General features: G+C 49.8%; 1 protein-coding gene across 1 annotated transcript in view; it reads right to left on the bottom strand.

Moving 5' to 3' along the window:
• Positions 1–16,439, bottom strand: part of LHX4 (LIM homeobox 4) — a 41,097-nt gene extending 24,658 nt beyond the window's left edge. Inside the window, exon 1 of the mRNA XM_084772841.1 lies at positions 16,359–16,439. Within this exon, the coding sequence (XP_084628967.1) occupies positions 16,359–16,434 (76 nt within the window). The 5' untranslated portion in view covers positions 16,435–16,439. The remainder of the gene's footprint in view (positions 1–16,358) is intronic.
• Positions 16,440–18,244: the final 1,805 nt, after the last annotated feature.

The following is an 18,244-nucleotide window of genomic DNA, read 5'->3' as shown; positions in this document are numbered from 1 at the left end:
CCCCGCCCCAGGTTCCCCCCTCCCCCTCCCCCATATGCACTCACAGGGCCCACAATCATGAATCTCCCTTATCTATTCTAATTAATTTTTGCTAACTGTTTACACACAGTTACTCCCACTGAAACGAGGGGCCCTCAGGGGGCAAGAGCAGTGTTTCTCCCTCACCAATTGGCAGGTGCCTGGCACAAGAGGACAGTCTCACAAGGTTTGCTATTAGACAGCAACTGCTCCCACTCTCACGACCAGCATCCACTTGAAACAGCTCTTTTGTTTCCTCCGTCCTCCACACTGTTGAACAGCTCATGAATCTTGCATTGCTTCTCTATTCATGTCATGCTCCAGAGTGAGATGCAAATGTTGAAACGTTAGCATGGGAGCCAGGTGTGGTGATGCACGCCTGTAATCCCAGCAGAGGCAGGACAATTGCTTCACTGTGAGTTCGAGGCCAGCCTGGGTCTACAAAGCAATTCGAGTACAGCCAAGGCTACACAGAGAAATGGTCTCTTTCAAAAAAAAAATTTAGCATAGGGAAAAACACTGAGAGAAAACAACCCATCAAAGTCTACACAGCCACAGATTTCATCTCTTAATAGAAGTCTGACATGAAGAAACAACAAATGTCAGAGACAATGTGGGTGGGGAAAGAAGCTTATATACTATTAATGGGGATATAAATTAATGCAGCAATTTTCTATGGATGTGCCTCAAAAAACTAAAGACAGGAGCTGGGCATGGTGGCGCACGCCTTTAATCCCAGCACTTGGGAGGCAGAAGCAGGTGGATCACTGTGAGCTCAAGGCCATCCTGGTCTACAAAAGGAGTCTAGGACAGCTAAGGCTACACAGAGAAACCCTGTCTCGAAAAACAAACAAACAAAAACTAAGTGCCTGGTTGCGCTATTCCTAAGTGTATATCCTAAGGAATCGCACACGGCATACCATAGACACCTACATACCCATGGTGATCATGGCATTTCACAACAGTGGAGCTGTGGGATTAGCCTGGGTGCCCATCATTAGGTGAATGGATAAAGAAAATAGAATGTGGGACTACAGAGATGGCTGAGCAGTTAAGAGCACTTCCTGGTCTTCCAGAGGACCTAAGTTTGGTTCACAGTACATACAGGAGGTTCTCAAACTGTCCATAACCACAGTCTCGGGGATCTAACGCCCACTTCTGGCCTCTGTGGGCACCTGCACTCATGTAGCATGCACACAAAGACACACACACATAAAAATAAATCTAAACGATTTTTTTAAAAATGCAGCTGGGTGGGGTGGGGTGTACCTTTCTTTAATCCCATCGCCTGAGGGGCAGAAACAGGTAGGTCTCTGAGTTTGAGGCTGGCCTGAGCTGTATATTCCCACCAGACACAGCAGCACAGTGAGATTGTCTCAAAAAGGGGAGGAGAGTATATCTACACAATGGAGTTTTTATTCAGCCATAAATAATGAAATTAGGTCTGAGCAAATTCTAAATTAAAAAAAAAAAAGTAGGGTTGGAGATATGGCTCAGCAGTTAAGGGCCACAGAGGACTGGAGTTATGGTCCAGCCATGATACTTCACGACCATCCTTCACTCCGGTTCCAGAAGATCTAGCACCTTCTCTGACCTCCGCAGGCACCAGCCGGCCACGTGGTGCACAGACATACATCCAGGCAAAACAATGCTACACATAAAATAAATTAACTAATAAAAAAAAATAAGTCCGAAAGCAGAAGGGTACTAAGTATGTCTGTAATTCCAGCTGTTGGCAGGTGGAGGCAGGAGATCAGGAGTTCAAGGCCAGCCTGAGTTACATAGTCTAGCTTACATGAGATCCTGTTAGAAGGAAAAAAGAAGAAGAAAGACGAGTATTTGTGAGAGGGGGGAATGGATGTAAGGACAGGGAACTAGAGAGAGTATGGGATAACAAATGTGATCAAAATACACCATACACACGTGTGAAAATCTCACAGTAAAACTTTTCATTATGTGCAGTTAATGTATGCTAAGAAAAATACCTTGAAACCATCCATATTCAGCAAAAGCTTTCTTTTTTGTTTTTTGTTTGTTTGTTTTGTTTTTTTGAGACAGCTCTGGCTGTCCTGGAATTCACTCTGTAGACCATGCTGGCCTTGAACTCACAAAGATCTGCCTGCCTTTGCTGGGATTAAAGGCGTGTGCCACCACACCCAGCGCCAAGTGTCTCAAGACACTTATTTGAACTTGGGATATTCTCTAAACGTCAATAGTCCTGTTATATCCAAGTGGCCACCTGGGTTCCAATTAAGCCCCAAACTCCTCTGTCCCTTCCAGAGCCTAAGAACCACCAGCATTCATTTGTAAGTCTCCTTGACTCCATTCTTAAACACCAAGAGTTACACTTAGGTAGAGACATGCAGGATGGACACTTGCTAATTGTCACAGTTTGTATGCTAGGGTCTTTCTCTCTGTCTCTCTGTCTCTCTCTGTCTGTCTCTGTCTCTATCTCTGTCTCTGTCTCTGTCTGTCTCTGTCTGTCTCTCTCTCTGTCTCTCTGTCTATCTGTTTGTCTGTGTGTGTGTGTGTGTTTGTCTGTCTCTCTGTATGTCTGTTTCTCTCTGTGTGTCTCTGTCTCTCTCTGTCTCTATCTCTCTTACACACACACACACACACACACACACACACACACACACACACACACAATTTTCCAAGCCAGGAACGTGGCACACACCTGCTATCCCAGCCCTTGGGAAGCTAAAAGCAGGAGAACTGAGAGTTTGAGAGCAGATTAGGCAAGAGCCTGATTCAAGCAAAACAAAACAGCAGTTTTCCTGTGTGAGAAAGGCATTTTTCAACTGGTAAGTGCTTAATGGAGGAGTTCTGAGAGCAGCTTAACAGGAAGGACGTGGGGTAAAGTATGGATTCTAGAACCAGACTGCCTGAGTTTGGGTCCTGGCTCTGCTTTGTCACCTTCGATAGATGGTCACTGTACCTCAGCTTCTCTCTTGGGAAACTGGGGTGCTGTAGCCAACACTGCCTCTCAGGAATCAACATGTAGGGGAAAGTCAGGATAGGGCAGGGTACCCAGCTGACCTCCATTGGGGGTTCTCTGTGATTGCAAGGTGAATTAGCTGCTCTCAGGGGTGGAAAGCCCCGCCAGTGTGTTTGTGAGCCTCATCTCTCTGGACCTTGGCAAGTGTTTCTCCCATATACCTCACTACCCTCTTTGCAGATGCGAAGAACCATCTACCATCTATCATTGTGGGCCTGCCTGCCTCCGAGTAACTATTTATCCAGCCACTCCTGTGGTCTCTCTCTAGGGCCACCAGGGGGTGCACCCCACCCGAAGAAGCAGGGTGGGGAAAGGCTTAGAAAGAGTGCTGGCCAGGAGAGATGGCAGGTAGTCACAACACAGCGTGGACAGCCAGGTCAAGTCCAGCCTCTATCAAGGGACAGCAGCTGATCCTAGCGCCTGAAGGGGAGAGGCTGGGTTGAAGGTTAGCAAGGGTGGTTACTCTCGCTTATCAGGAAGGAAGTGTATCGAGGACAAAAGGTGCAGAGCAGGAGAAAGCTGAAAAAGGACCCTTTGGGCAGGTCCCAGAACAGCACCAGTGGCCACTTGACTACAGAGTGTATGCTGGGCATGGACCCTGCTCAGCGGAGCACATTTGGTTATGCCTCGGTCCCTTCCCCCACCCATGGCTCTCTGAGGACTTCTTTGTGGGACAGAGCAAGCCAGCCGCTGGGGCATTGGACAATGTAGCTGGCTCACCCTTGGTCAGTCCATCTGGGCTCCAGGGCTATAGCCTAATCCTACCCAATTGTTTGTTCTACTCTGCTTTGATACAACTGTATTTCTCCCCCAAGCTACAAATGCATGTGATGAGGGAAAGGATGTATGGCCATAAAATTTATTTCGAGCAAGGTACCTAGCAGGAGACTTAATATGATGGGTATTCGAGAAAGAATACATTAGGGCTAATGTATGCAGGGAGCAGCACCGCTGGAGCGGGAGAGCAGAGCACACCGGGGAGAGCTGAAGGCTGATTGCCGATCAGGTCTGCAGTTAGGAGACATCACAGCTGGTCAGGCTGGGACCCCCACAACTAGGGGTGGCCAGGGGAGGTCTAGGAACCAAACTAGACCCTTGGGTTTGGCACAATTGTGTAGGGTATAGAATAAGGGCACATCGTATGTTTATATATATATATATATATATGTATTTTTTTTAACCTCTCCAAATGTATTCCACTATCCATCAAGAGAAACAACAGAGACACAGAAAGAGGGAACTTTTAAACTAAAAACAAGTTAGCAAAGGTTGCAAAGCCCCGGATGCAACAGTGAGAACAATAAAACCCTGTATAGAGGGCCTGTTGTGAGCAGGTCTCGGGTGTTAACTTCAGGATCACACAATGAAGCAGGAAGGGTTGTGTCAGGCCCACTTTTCAGATAAGACATGCCTGGAGGGTCAGCAGAGTGCCCAGAGCCTACAGGGAGGGGTGAGAAGTGACCCAGGCCAGTGCAGAAGGGAACTGACCCATCACCACCTTGCATTTCTGGACAGGAAACAGAGGCAGGTTCTTGTGCTACCTAGCATTTGAGTACATGCAAATGTCTAAGCCACAAATTTACGATTTGTGTCATGGGATGATGCCTAATACACAGGTGAGGGCTGGGAGCAGGACGACCCTGTCTATAGAGAGTTCTTCAGCTGGGAGGTGCTGGCTTGTTGATGGCGCCTGTCAAGTTCTGGCCCATCCCTACCCCTCAGAAAATGCTGACTCTGAACTCAGGCCCCACATTCTAGGCTACACAACCCCACTTGATTGGGCAAAAAAATGAAGATTATCTGGACATTTTAAAAACAGCTACAATGTATTTTTAATATAATGAATTATTGTTGTTGTTGTTTGTTATTATTGTATATTTATGATTTGGAGAGCCTAACCAGGACAGAAGTCATCTAACTGTCCCACCAAAAACACAGCTGTAACCATTTTTAGAGGCTTGAGACTTTCCAGCTCTCCAGCAAGCCAACATCTGGCCATAGGTAGTAACATCACAAAGTCTTCCTTTGTAAACTGGAATTTAAGAAGATCCTTGGAGTCACTAAAGACAGGCTCTGAGCTGTAATTCCCAGGAAGAGGAGTCATTTCATTTGAAGTGGAAGCGTCAATCCTAACTGCACGTTCAGTGCCCTGAGGTGATGCTCTCCGCAGACAACAAACACAGCCTTGGAAAGACAGCAGAAACTCCGGGACAGCCAAAGAAACAGTGATGCTGAACCACACACGGGAGCTTCTTGTGTCCTGCTGAGTGCTCACACACTGACTTAAGGCCAGCTGCGTGTACACACGGGCATGCAGGCTGTCCATGCAGACCTCCTCACATGCAGCCACATATTCACAGTCTCAATATACAGAGATGTGCATGTAAACACAGAGACACACTATAACAGACAAACAAGACACACATACATAAGCCTTATCTGGCTCCATCCTATCATCTTATAGAGGGGGGGAAATGACGGCAGAGAGGGTCTCGAAACTGCTGTTTTCAGTGACTAGGAGATAGATTAGCCACTAGCCAAAGGGTGCACACACTTAGTACACATACACACACACACATTCACAGATACTTAAAGATGCCCATATGTAATCCAGATGCACACATGTACTCCAATGCAAATGGGGCACCTGCATTGACACATGTGCAGCAATGCACACAAACGTGCACACATGCGTGCACACATGCATAGGCCAAGGCATTGTCATTTTGGCAAAAATCCAAGTCTGAAGTCAAGGTTAGTCAAAGCAAGCCACTACTGACTGAGGGAGCTGTCCAGCATGGGATGGCTGGGAGAGTGCAGGGAGTGACACAGAAAGCTATGGGGGGGGGGGCATGGATGGGGGGGGGCAGATATCCCTTCCAGCAGAGGAGGGGTGGGGGTTGGACCTTCAAAGACCTATATGCAGATCCTAGATGTGAGCAAATTACTGAGCTCCTTAGAACCTCAGGGTTTTTTGTTGTTGTTGTTGTTTTGTTGTTTTTTGTTTGTTTTTGCCTAAAACAGGAGTGACAGCATCTGTGTGTTACTGACAGATTATGATCACATGAGCTAATGAGTACTGGAACACCCAGCTCTATAATGCCACTGCCTAGTCATTAGTTCTCTTCCACCTGGTCTCTTAGCCAGCCACCACTAAGGTCAATTAACGCATTTGAGGGCACATCAGGTTTGTGTTAGGACTACGGCCATAGCTCAGTAGCTCTTGCCTGGCATGTGTGAGCCTCTAAGTGTTCAACCTCAGGTGGTGTCAGGAAAAATAACTACTTCGCATTTCACAGCTTTCTCCCTTCCTCGCTTCTTCACTGGGGCACTCCTATCTCTCCTCCACTCCCTGGTTTCTAAGACATCCAGATAAAACCCTTCCTAGTTCTCATCCTAAGGGATGGGAAACAATACAATTGCAAGACTTTCATCACTTTGGGATAGAGAAATCTGGCAGACTCTTCCACAGAATGAGGGCAAATCTGCCCAGCCCCAGCCTCGTGTAGATGGTGAAGATGGGACTGGGATGCATTTGTTTTGCCATCCTGTAGACAGGTGAGAATGGAAGAGGTTCTGATGCACACGTGGCACTTCTGGCTTTGTTCTCAGGGACGTCTAAACGTCCAAAGGACTATGGAACCACAATCTATTTCTTCATTATGAGCCTACAGCACCCACAATGCCGCCCTCAAAGCTCCTGAAGTATCTGAAGAAGGGCCAGGCGAGGCTTAGTTTTCACACTGGCCTCACAGAAAGTGGGTTGCTCTTTTAAGCCCCTAATTCCTCCATGAGGAGTTTCAGGAGGCTGGGGAACAGAATGGAAGAAGCCAAAAGGTCAGATGTGGTCTGTCTGTGGCATGTCAAGTTACTCATGCCCTCCTGTGAGATCTAATGGGCACTGTGCATTTTTCATTCTCCAGCAGTTTTTTTTTTTTTTTCACTTTCAAGAAACTGCTCCTAAAGACCCAGAGGCCACCAGCAAACATTTCAAAGGGTATGTGTTTACCTGATCGATTTTAATTATTTGAAAAATGGTGTTTTCTATCTCTTTGGTCACAGAAGGTCAACAGGGTAAAAGGGGGGAGGGGAAATCATGGAAGAGACTACCACATACCCAACAATGCTTTCTAAAATGTACTCAAGAAAGTGCACCCTTCTAGGGAAATGAGTCACAACTTCAAATCTTCCCAGTGAAATCCCAATTCTGATGCGTGGCTCTGATGTTTTTAAAGCAAGGTACTTTGTACTGATAGGGATAATTTCTATTTGATCACGCTCTGATGCCAGATTAACATTTTTCAAAATCTGGACTTGCAATTTTTATGGAGCATTGCTTTTTAACTGCCTTTTGGATGGACAGAGTCCAGCCTTTCATAATTGGACTCTGCAGTCTGGTGCTCAGAATGGGATTTCTCCTAGTGGCTCTCAAGAAAGGGCTCTGTGGTCCCCCGTTTGTAGACCCCACAATGCTCTTAGAACATCAGGGAGTGCGCCTAGCCGTTCCATCTGCAAAGTGAGAACAGTAATTCTGGTCTCTGTGTATCTTATGGTCACCTCTGAACACTGTCAAATACTTTCATACCCTCATGTTCCTTCATTCATTTCCAGACTCCCTTTGAAGGAGACCATTAAAAGGCACATATTTTGGGGCTAACATGCTTCCATGGATATCACAAACAAACAACAAAAACAGACAAACAAAAACAACATCTCTCTCTGAGACTTTTCTCTTCAATTCTTTTACAAGTGACTTCACCTGAGCAAGCAGTTGGCTGATGCAAAGCTGGGCATAAAGGAAACTCATACAACACTAAAATATTATGTGCACGCTTTTCTTGGAAATTTCCATTGCTACCTTACTAAGGAGGAAGCAATGGCCAGAGGTATCCCCTAGGACCAAAGCAGGGAATCTTTTTAAACAAATTCTGAGCTTGGGAAGATAAAGTGTGGAGGCTTGTGGGTTCAGTGTGACAACAAGCAGTTCTAGGGTGTTCCCATGAGCTAAGACAGGACTTACCAAATGACAGCACACTTTCCCAACTCGCCCCTGGCTTCTGGGATATCTAAGCCTTCTAAGCAGTACATCAGAGATGAGGCTATGCTGAAATTAAATTATAGTTTTGTGCCTGGACAATTGTTTCAAAAATAAACTTTCCAGTTCCAGGTTGTCACCATTACTCCTGGCAATAGAATCTTGTTTTCTGACCACATACTCTTTTTTTAAATTGTCTGATAGTTGTGATCTATAGAACCAAGAGCCAGTTCATCCAGCAATTTACAACTAGGACGTCTAAGACCCAGGTTTCAGTCAAATGAGACAAATTGTGACTGGTTGTGTGTGGTGTGCCCCACCTTCCTCCTGACTTTTGGTTACCAAAGACATTTAGTTCATTTTTATTGAGCAATTTATAGCTACTTCTTAACATTTTTACTTATTCCAGTGTGTTTTCAAGAGACACTGATATAACTTTCCAAAATGTCATAAAAGCATAAGTGATTTTCATAACCTAGTAAAAAATAATATCAAAAACAGCACTACTAGAGCACAGAATTAGGCTATTAATTCTTTTTAAAACAAACAAAAAAGATGCACTGAACATCACAGTATTCTGAGGTGGATTACACGGAGACAAAGGCAAAGCCACAAAAATGTTGGGGGCGGGGGAGAAATCCAAATTTTAAAATTGGAAGCACATTTAAGGTACTCACACAAATATATCCACTTTCATGCTTAAAATACATTAATTGACAAGCATGCTGTTATGTAATTTCTTAATTTTCCCCTAGTTTGTATCAACGGATGCCTTAAAGACTAGAAAGAGAACCAGGCAATCCTGGTGTCAAAAATGACCTCACAGTGTCCTCCCCTCAGTTCCCTCCATTTCTTTCTAGTTCTCACTCCCCCAAGAAATCCTATTTATTTACTTGACAGTCTGAGGTCTTTTTGAAAACCTCCTTGTTCTGTTTCTGCTTAGACAGTTCCAAAACCAAAAATAACAAACAAACAACTCAACTACCTCCTTAATGAAAGAGTGGATTCAAAACCGTTCTGGGGCTCAGCTTGATGTTACCATTTTAAAATTGTAATTTTGATAGCATTTTCATACGAGTCCTGCAGCAAAATAGCACACATGTGTCTCTGCAGAGAAAAGGTTATCTTCCAGAAGACAGACTGTAATGGAATTAGTATCCTTCACTGATAATATAAGATATTCTGGCAACTGTAAATAAAACAGAAAAATACACTAAACTAATCCATGGCTGGGAAATGCTGTAGATGCATCCCTATTTCTATTCCCCTTTCCCATCTAATCACTGCTAAATCTCCACACAGCATTTTTCTGATGTCACATTCTGTAGCAATATTCCATATGTTTGGCAGCCGCTCCCTCATGAGAAGAAACGTCCAATTAATTTGGCTGTGAAGTTTTCCTCTATTTGTCTATCCCCCAGAACCAATCCCTTCACCCCCTAACATTATAATTAAAGCAAATTATAATTTAAGGGCTTCTGGGGGTGAGGTGCTGCAGTAAAGCCTCTGTGGCCAGACCCAGCTTGACAGAGAAAAGATAATGGGGAGTCTCATTTTAAAAAAAAAAAAGACATCTAGAAAAATAGCAGCAATAGCAACCCTGTGAGGACTCACCTCACAGGATGACTACCCAGTCTGTCCCTAACACAGTTAGCCAAGTACAATTTGCAAAGAAGATTCTATTTCAGTTTTGCCAATTAAACACAGCCTGACCACCTACCACCACCAACTGCCTCAAAATGGTTGGTACACGGTCCATTTTGATGAGGGCCCCTATAAAACCCAAGGACAAGAAAAAACAAAAAGAAGGAAGAAAAGAAAAGAGAAAGAGAAAGGCAAACCTCACTACCACTTTGCACCCATTTCCAGTTGATTTTTCTCTCTGCTCTACAAAGAGCAGTAAGAGTCAGCACCGGGCAGCTTCCGGACTTCACACCTGGCACCTTGCGTTGTCAATCGGAGGCTCCAGCAACAGACAGAGGGGGTAGGTCTCACCACCCTGAAGGTAAAACCCTCTGTGCTGTGAATTTCAGCTGGACCCCATACTCCTGAAAAGATTTCACTACAAATGGGAGAGGTGGAAGAAGTGAAGAGAAGGTGGGGGGTAACCAAGAGGAAAGAAGACTTTCAAGACACCAAGCCTGGGTGGGCCCTGTCTGCACACATCTGTATTGTGGGCAGTGTTAATACTAATTCCAGGAAGGAAGGAAGGGCAGAAAAATCATTACAGAGGCAAATCGGGGGCCTCCATCAAGCCATCCCATCCCTAAACTCGGCAGTGCGCGCAGATGCGCTTTGTGCCACCATGGCAAAGGGCGCTTCAGTGGCTCGCTAGCCTTGGCTTTCCCAAAGTGAGTAACATCGCTCACTCCTTCCTCCGCATCAGCTCTGCGCACCCAAAGCGTCTCAGCTCAATTCTTGATAAATGTCCCTAATTGCAAGAAACAACACAAGGTCCCTTCGTCCAACCCTCCCCATCCCCCCCCCCACAACCCTTCAATTAGAAGGGCAGAGAATCCCACCAAATAGTCACCATGTCAGCCCCAAAAATAGAGTCTCAAAGGACTTTTCTTAACGCAACAGAAAGTACCCTTAATCCCAGTTAATTAATTGCCCATTCCTGTAGGACTGCTAGCGCCTGCTCCCGGCCTCTTCCTCCGCGGTACTGGGCACTCTCCCCGGCTCTCCAGCTCCTCTGCTAATGCGGGTGGTAAGTAATCGCTAATTGACTGTACTGTGGAGTGAAAGCGCACTAAAATCCGAAGCAAATGGGAAATTGGGACAATGCAAATATTTAGGACTTGAGGCTGTCTACACCTGGTCAACGGGGTCATCAGGTCACTGTTCAAACACCCGTCGCCCACGGTTTTGTCTACTCAACGGGAAGAAATTGCTTTGCGGGGTTCCCACCTCCCCCGCCCCTGCTTCACCTGCAGAACATACTCGGTTTAAAAATCATTCCGGAATTTGTAGTCAGATAACGACGTCTGGAGGGCTCCCGGATCCCTAATCCCCGCCGTATTCAGCCCACATTCTTGCCTTAACCCCCTTTGTCAGGGTGGAGGTGTTCCAGGCGGGACCGTCGGCTGCCCTCCCCTAACTTCCTGCGTTTTTATCCTATGCCAGCTTTTCTAATAATTTTCTTTGCCATTAGTTGCACTTCGGGTCTTTTTAAAAGTACGTTGCCCTTGTTGTATAAAAGTAACTTTATTATTATTCTTTTTCCTGTTAAAGTCCTGTCCAAGGAAAAGCCGATCCTGGAGTGGCACGGGATGAAGCCTGTGCCTTGTCGTTATCCAAGCACCGCCTTCTGGAACCCTACGTGTCATTCACGGGCAACGCAAGCTCGTTTTCGCGGGCAAGGGGTTACCAACTGGTCGGCCACAGGTCAAGCGTCACCCGCTGCCCACCGAGAAACCTTGCTGTTTCTCAAGGCTGCCTAGGTGCCAGCCCTCTCCAAGTCCTCAGAGAGAGGAGCTGAGACTCGAACTGGAAAAAAAGGTGCCGGCCGCCTCCTTGCTGCTGTTGGAAGGCGAGCAGCGTTTCCCGTGGACAGCGACGTCCTGCCGGAGAACGCGGCTGGCGCTGCTCTTCACTTCGTTCTTTCCCGGAGTTTGGCGCGAATTGGGTACGGGCGGTCTTGAGGGTCGCAGGGCGGCCTCTCTGGCACTGAGCCCTCTGTCGCCCGGGCACCTTGCAGCTGCCCCCCCCCCCCTCTTCTGGCCACCGCTCAGAAGCAAGAGACGCTCGACTGCCGCAGTCACATTAGACCTCGGGGTGCGAGAAGGAACCCAGAAGAAGAGGCGCACGCGGAGCGGAGGGCAAAGGAAAAGGACCAAGTGTGCAACTAGGCGCAGTGGCCACAAGCAGTCCCACCTTTGTCCCATTCAAGCCCGCGATCTTGTTAATCCGGCCGCAGTGCGCGCAAAGTCCCCAAGGACAACCGCGGCGGCACCTGCCTACACCGGCGAGTGTCCTAGAAGCCTGGGCACAAATCGAGCACATACTTGCAGGAGAACGCGCTACCTGCAGGTGCGCGAGAAGGAATCCAACACAGTCGCCTACTCTGCACAGGCCTGCCCACGGTGCCCACGGGGCAGAGAGGGGTCACTAGGGTCGCCCTCCCAGACCCAAACATGCTACTGCTTCCTAACACCACCTCGGTCCCAGCAAAGTAGCCAGCATGGAATTAAGAGTCGGATTCCCTGCCCTGCTCCCGCCTCCGACTCTGCAACTTCCCGGGACGTTGAGGAACAGCTAAGCGCAGACCTTTGCCCTTCATCCACTTCACCCTCTCCACCGCCGAGTCCATGATGAGGGTTAATTGTTAAATCTATAGCCCTGGCGGAACTGGCCCGTTTGTCTCCCCAAATTTCCTTTTGCTCTCACTGCCATCCTAAAAGGGGACTGCCAGAGCCGGCTCGTCCCTTCGGCTCTAGACCACCCGTTGTCCTAACTTAGCTGCTGTCTCCCGGGTTGTCTTCTATTCTTACGACTGGCTGAGGGCTGGGCAGGGTTCTGCGGTTAGGGAAGGCAAAACACAACTCCCCAGGCTTGAAGCGCTGGGGAGGGGGAAATAACCAGCTGGAACAGCAAAAAATAAAAATAGGCTCATTTTGAGGTGTATCGGAATCTGTTGACTTTCTCCCACATCTACTTTCAGGTTTTGTGGGGTCTTTCTTTCACCGGGAGACAAGGCAGAAATTGAGACCTGGAAAAGGAGGTCTCCCACCGCGAGCCAGCCGTCAGGATTGTAAACACTGATGGAGGGCAGGATTTGGGACTAGACCGGTTGGATCTGCAAAGCTATGCTCCTCAGTGGGTCTCTGGGAAAGGAGAGAAGGCTGACGGACTCTTCACTCAAGAACCCACCAAACGCAAAATGCCTCTTGCCATAGTTTAGAGATTCCAGGGCGCTTACAGTCTTATGTTTGCAGACAGCAAGGGAGGCAGAAACACTGGTCCTGATATTACCACAGCTGCCACTCGGAAGGCTAATCACTTCCACCTCTCTCCCACTTGCCTCCAGGAATCCCCAGATCTTGGTTGTCCTTTTGGTTGATGCCGAGGAAGAAGTGTGAATGAAGATGGGTTAGAAGCCAGGACAAAGGGCAGGCAATGCTCCTCACCTTCCTATGCACCCGAACTGTTCTAAACATCCTTAGTGGGGAGAGGGGCCAAGCCGGCAGCATCCAGATGTAAGGCGGTGGGGACAGAACTCTGAGACCCGACGAGCTCATCAGACCTGAAGGTGCTGTGGGAGCAGGTGCTGCGAAGATTTACTCACCCGCAGCCCCTAACCCATCCACACCGCCCTGCCTGAGAAAGATGCCTACACCGAACCCTTTCAAAAGGGTCCTGGAAGTGACCTCAAAGGTGTCATCAAAGGAGGGTCACCCACCTTAAGGAGCAGCGGTTTGGAATTCCTTAGAAAGGACCTCTCCTCAACCCTCTACCAGGGAGAAACTGGGACCAAAGGGAGAGCTAAGCAAGCAGAACCCTACTTCTTGACCCCAGGCTGCTTTGGGCATCACTGCCAGCCTTCTGTCTCCGGAATCTTTGAGTGGCCAACATCTGGGCAGCCGCAGGTAGAGGCGCAGTTTATCAAAAACGCTGGCTGCATCCCACTGGAGGCCATCTGAGCTGTGAGGCCAGGCAGGGACCTCTGAGGGGTCAAGCACAAAAGCTGCCGGGTACAGAGAACAGCCTACCTAGGGACTGATCATAGCTGAACGGCAGGGGAGAGAAGACACTGAAGAGAGAGAGAGAAGTTACACACCAATGGAGACATTTCCCTGGAGAATATGTATTTACCAGCCCTCAAACAGGCGGGGTGATATTTCCATCTCTTCCCTCCTCCTCCTCAAAACCCCTGCATTTAAAATCCAAAAAAGTCCCTAGAGGTCAGGGCATCATGGATACCTAGGTTAGGGAGCCCTGTGCTGCTGTCAAGTACTCTGTTTATGGCGGTTCGGAAAGACTGAAATGAAGGCAGCATCTGTGAGGAAGGGGGTCAACCCACACTCGCTTGGCCCACCGGAGGGTCCATCTCCTGAGTCTCTCTGCGCTGTATCTTTTCTAGGGGTTGAGAGAGTCATTACCCTCATTTCTGTTTCACGCCCAAGGAAGTATCCCATACTCTTCCCTTAGGTCACTAAGCCCTACCATCTGGAGAGAGGAGGTTTGTGTAAGTTGAGAGAGGAAACCACTCCAGCCTGCCCCCCAGGCACAGCTTAAAGCTGGTAGGTATGCTTGTGAGGGGAGGGAGCAGAGGAGACTGAAGGGGGAAAATCCTGGTCTCTTCAGGGATTGGACCCTTCAGTCTTGACTGGTGCCTCTTCCAACGTACCTCCTCGTTCTCACACAGAACCCAAGAAAGACAAAAGGAAGGGCTGACCGCCCCCTCTTGGTTGGCTTTGCCTTGGGGAATTACTCTGGAATAAGTGCGGCTCTTTCCTCCTTCTCTCTTCCCCTCCCCCTCCTCTGGCCCAGCTTTCTTTTCTTTACCTCCGCGTGAGTTCCACAGTGTGGGCCCAAACTCAGAGCCTTGGCAAAATGTCTCGAAGCTAAAATGATTTCCATGTCTTTTAACAAAGTCAGTTCCTGACATTCAACCTCCCTGAGCAAAAGAAACAAAAATCAAAACAATCTAAATTTTGCACATGCCAAAAATGTTCAGGGGAGAGTCCAGAATGCGGACAGAGGACAGGGCATCTGTGAACTGAAGTCATTAGAATACAGACGTATTAAACAGAGAGGACAGGAGTCACACCCACACATCCTTTCTCCGTTCCCAGACTGCCTTCACTCGAGCAGGAATATAGCTACGTAGTTGAAAGACTTGAGTACCTCGGTGGCGGGACCCTTTTTGTGCAAGAGGTACAGTAAACCCTCGGTGGGCTAGTGGAAGCAACAAATACTGCTTGCAGTTCTCCAACGTGCAGAGAACTTTGAAACTGTTTGCCAACAGGTGACAAAAACTGCAGGCTACAGTCGAGGAACATTCTAAAACAGGCTCGAGTGAAGCGATATCTTCTATTTACTTCTCCAATTTTTTCCCAGTAAGGCTCAAGACACTGGTTGGACAGTGAGTTATGCTGGGCAAGAAGGCCTGCGGTGGAGAGCTGGGGCGCAGGAGGGCGCGCTGCGCTGCGCTGCTGTGCTGCTGCGCCCTAGGTGAGGTGGTCTCTATCCCTGGGCAAGCCTGCTCTTACTTACAATAAACTCCTACCGCACCATTAAAGCAATCGCAGGCGGAAGTACAGCCTCTTGGCATGCCTAACGAGGGAACCCTTCATCTCTCTAGGGTGACCAGGGGCATTTAGCCCAACGCAGCTCTTTGTGGGACTAGATTTAACCAGGAGCCCGCAAGTGAGCGCTAAGCTTGAGGTACCAGTTCAGGTCTTGACACAGTTTCTTTCTCTCACTCTCTCTGTCCAAGAGTCAGAAGCACAGATAAATTCCCTCCCAGTAAATCTCTGCCCTGAGCACACCCGTACATAACGAGAAACCTGAGTGAGCCTCTTGCCCTAACTTCTCCGCCCTTTGCTAACTGCAGGCGCTGGAAAAAAATCGAGAGAGCTAAAGAAGTGCCCACACATCAGAGTCTCGGCTTCTTCTAAGCCCTCGCCAGGACGGTTGCCTACCCGCACCAAAGCAAAGGCTGAACGCGAATCCATAACTTCGCCCCAGAGCTGCTCGCCGCTGCATTCCTCCGTTGGCTGGAATGTAGCGAGTGCATTCGCTCACAAGGAGCAGTCTGTCGGCGGCGACACAGGCGGCGTGTGCCCCGGGGCAGCAACAACTAGGACTCAACCAGGCGCTCAAACTGCCGAAACCAAGCGTGTGACAGGGGGCTTCCGCACAACCAGCCCTGAGGAACGCACTCTCCAACTTCCCGCCAGCTGGGATGAAGTTGCACTAGAGGTTCTGTGAGCTTTGGCGGTTGCCGCGGAAGATAATCATTTGGGGGACCACTTTTGCCCTAGGGCCTGGCCTGCAGCCTGAAACCTCTGTTGTCCCCCCCAAACAGCACCCTCCCCAGGGTTTCCATAAAAGCCACGGGCCAAAGATGCTACTTTCTGTACCCTTAGGCCCCCCACGATCAGTATCCCGGAAGCTTTCATACTTGACCCCACACAGCCAAGAGCCAAGCAAACACTGACGAGTACCCCAGCTCTGTGACCGCCTCTGCGCCCCTACCCCTCCCGGCCAGTGCCAACAGCAGCGTCTGGCCTCCCCGCACCCGCTGAGGCAGTTAGCTGTCTTGTTATCAAATTCAACTAGCGAGAAAGGAGGGTGTCTTACGTTGCATCGGCACACCGAGCATCTCCGGGAGTCCTTTGACAGCCCCCTCCGCGGGGACAGCCGCGCTCTGCATCATCTTGGAGCCAGAGGCAGCAAGTCGCAGTCTACCGAGATCTCTCGCTCTCTCCCTCTGGATGGATTCGGAAATTTGAAAATAATAATAAACCCAACCAGGCCGCTGAAGTCACAGTGGAAGCGGAGCCCTCCACCTCTGCGGGAGGACTCCACAGGCTGGCCAGCCCCCTCCCCCCCGCCAGTCCTCTGGCTGTTTCAAACCCCTTTGATCTCGCTCTTCGGGGCTGGTGCACATCCCGGGTTGAGGAGACGCTGTTGCAGCAGCTCTGGCTTTTTTTCCCCCCTCCTCCCCCCCCCGCCCTCTCCTCTCCCCCTCCCCCCCTCCACCCTTCGCGTGCCGGCTGCCCAGGAGGCCGCGGTCACCCAGGCATTTTGATTCATTCACACTGCAGGAGCGGTCGTGACGTCGCTTTCCGCAGGGAAGCCCGCCCTCTGGCCAGTCTTCCCAACCTGGCAGCAGGCTGCAGACCCCCGGGCTGGCCACAGTTGGGAGACGGGGGTAGGGAGTCAGTGGCTCCAGCCTAGTCGGAGGTGCGGGAGGGCGGAGCCCTTTGAAGTGGGGCGGGGCTTCGCAGCCCCTCCCCCACTCCGCCTTGCGGGCTCGTTCCCCGTTATAAATACTGCGGCTGGCTGGGCCGCGGCAGCAGGTGGTCCTGGAGCCCGGTGTCCGCGCCAAGCTGGTTTCTGCCCGAGCTTCGGGATTCCGGGCTGGTCCCCAGCATCCTTCCAATAGGATCAAGGGGAGGGGCGCAGTGGGTCAGGGCCTGGAGGACCCTCGGTTGGCGCTCCGAGTTCCCAGCTTCTCTGACACCACCGAGCTGTTCTGTAACTGGACGTTTCCACCCGTCCTCCACTTTTTCCCCCTTCCTGGCCAATTCCTTTCCTGCTCGTACTAACCAGACCCTACTCTCTCTCTCCCCCGCGTCTGGCTGAGGCTGGGCCAGGGACAGCCCGTACTCGCTCGGGAACGCGCCAGTCACGCAGAGGGCCGCCCGGGGCCGGGTGCAGGAAGGCGGCCCGGGCCGCGCGGGGAGGTGGCAGGGCGGTGCGGGTCTTTGTGCGTGCCCACACTCACCGCGGCCTACCGCCACAGCGGGCACTCTCATCACCCCGGTCCAGTCCTAGTCCCACGCCTCCCCACCGCGGGGCCTCCCGTGTCTCCTGGCCGTATCCACCCAGATCGGCCCTCTCTGGCTCCCAGAGACCCATCAGCCTAGCCAGCGGCAACCGCGGGCGCTTTGAACGGTCACCTGCCACATGTGCGTGGGGTTCCCCCCGCCCCGCCCGGCTGACCAACTAAGGGCTTGCGTTGCTATTGTGTTTACAAGACACACACACACACACACACACACACACACACACACACACACACACACACACACGTGTGCGCTGAAAACGAATTATCCTCATGCTCATTCCTGGAGGAAATAAAGCAAGGATCAAGGCTAGTACGAAGTCTCTAGCACTTTTTCAGACACTCCTGACTGCCGGCGCGAGAATGCCACCCTGTCAGCCCCCAGGCTCAGCCACTTCGCCACCACTATTCCTAATGTAGTCGTTGGAAGTCAGATGTATCTTTCTAGCCTAATAGGACCCTGCATGGGCAGGAAGGGGGACGCTGCGCCTTCACAGTCTTCCTGAGAAAATTTCTTACTGCTGGTGTTTTAGGGTTGGTGGTTGAGGAGCTTGGGACAGTAAGAGGAGGGCGTGGCTGTGCGTGCTACTTAGGGTCTATCTCCAATGAGGTCACAGTAACTTCTATGGGTCCAGGCACTAACTAGGGTCCTGCCTGCCTATTTACCTATGAGCTG

The sequence above is a fragment of the Acomys minous genome (genome assembly GCF_964271855.1).
Source record: "Acomys minous genome assembly, chromosome: 1".
Classification (NCBI taxonomy): domain Eukaryota; kingdom Metazoa; phylum Chordata; class Mammalia; order Rodentia; family Muridae; genus Acomys; species Acomys minous.
This window is presented reverse-complemented; position numbering and strand designations above follow the sequence as displayed.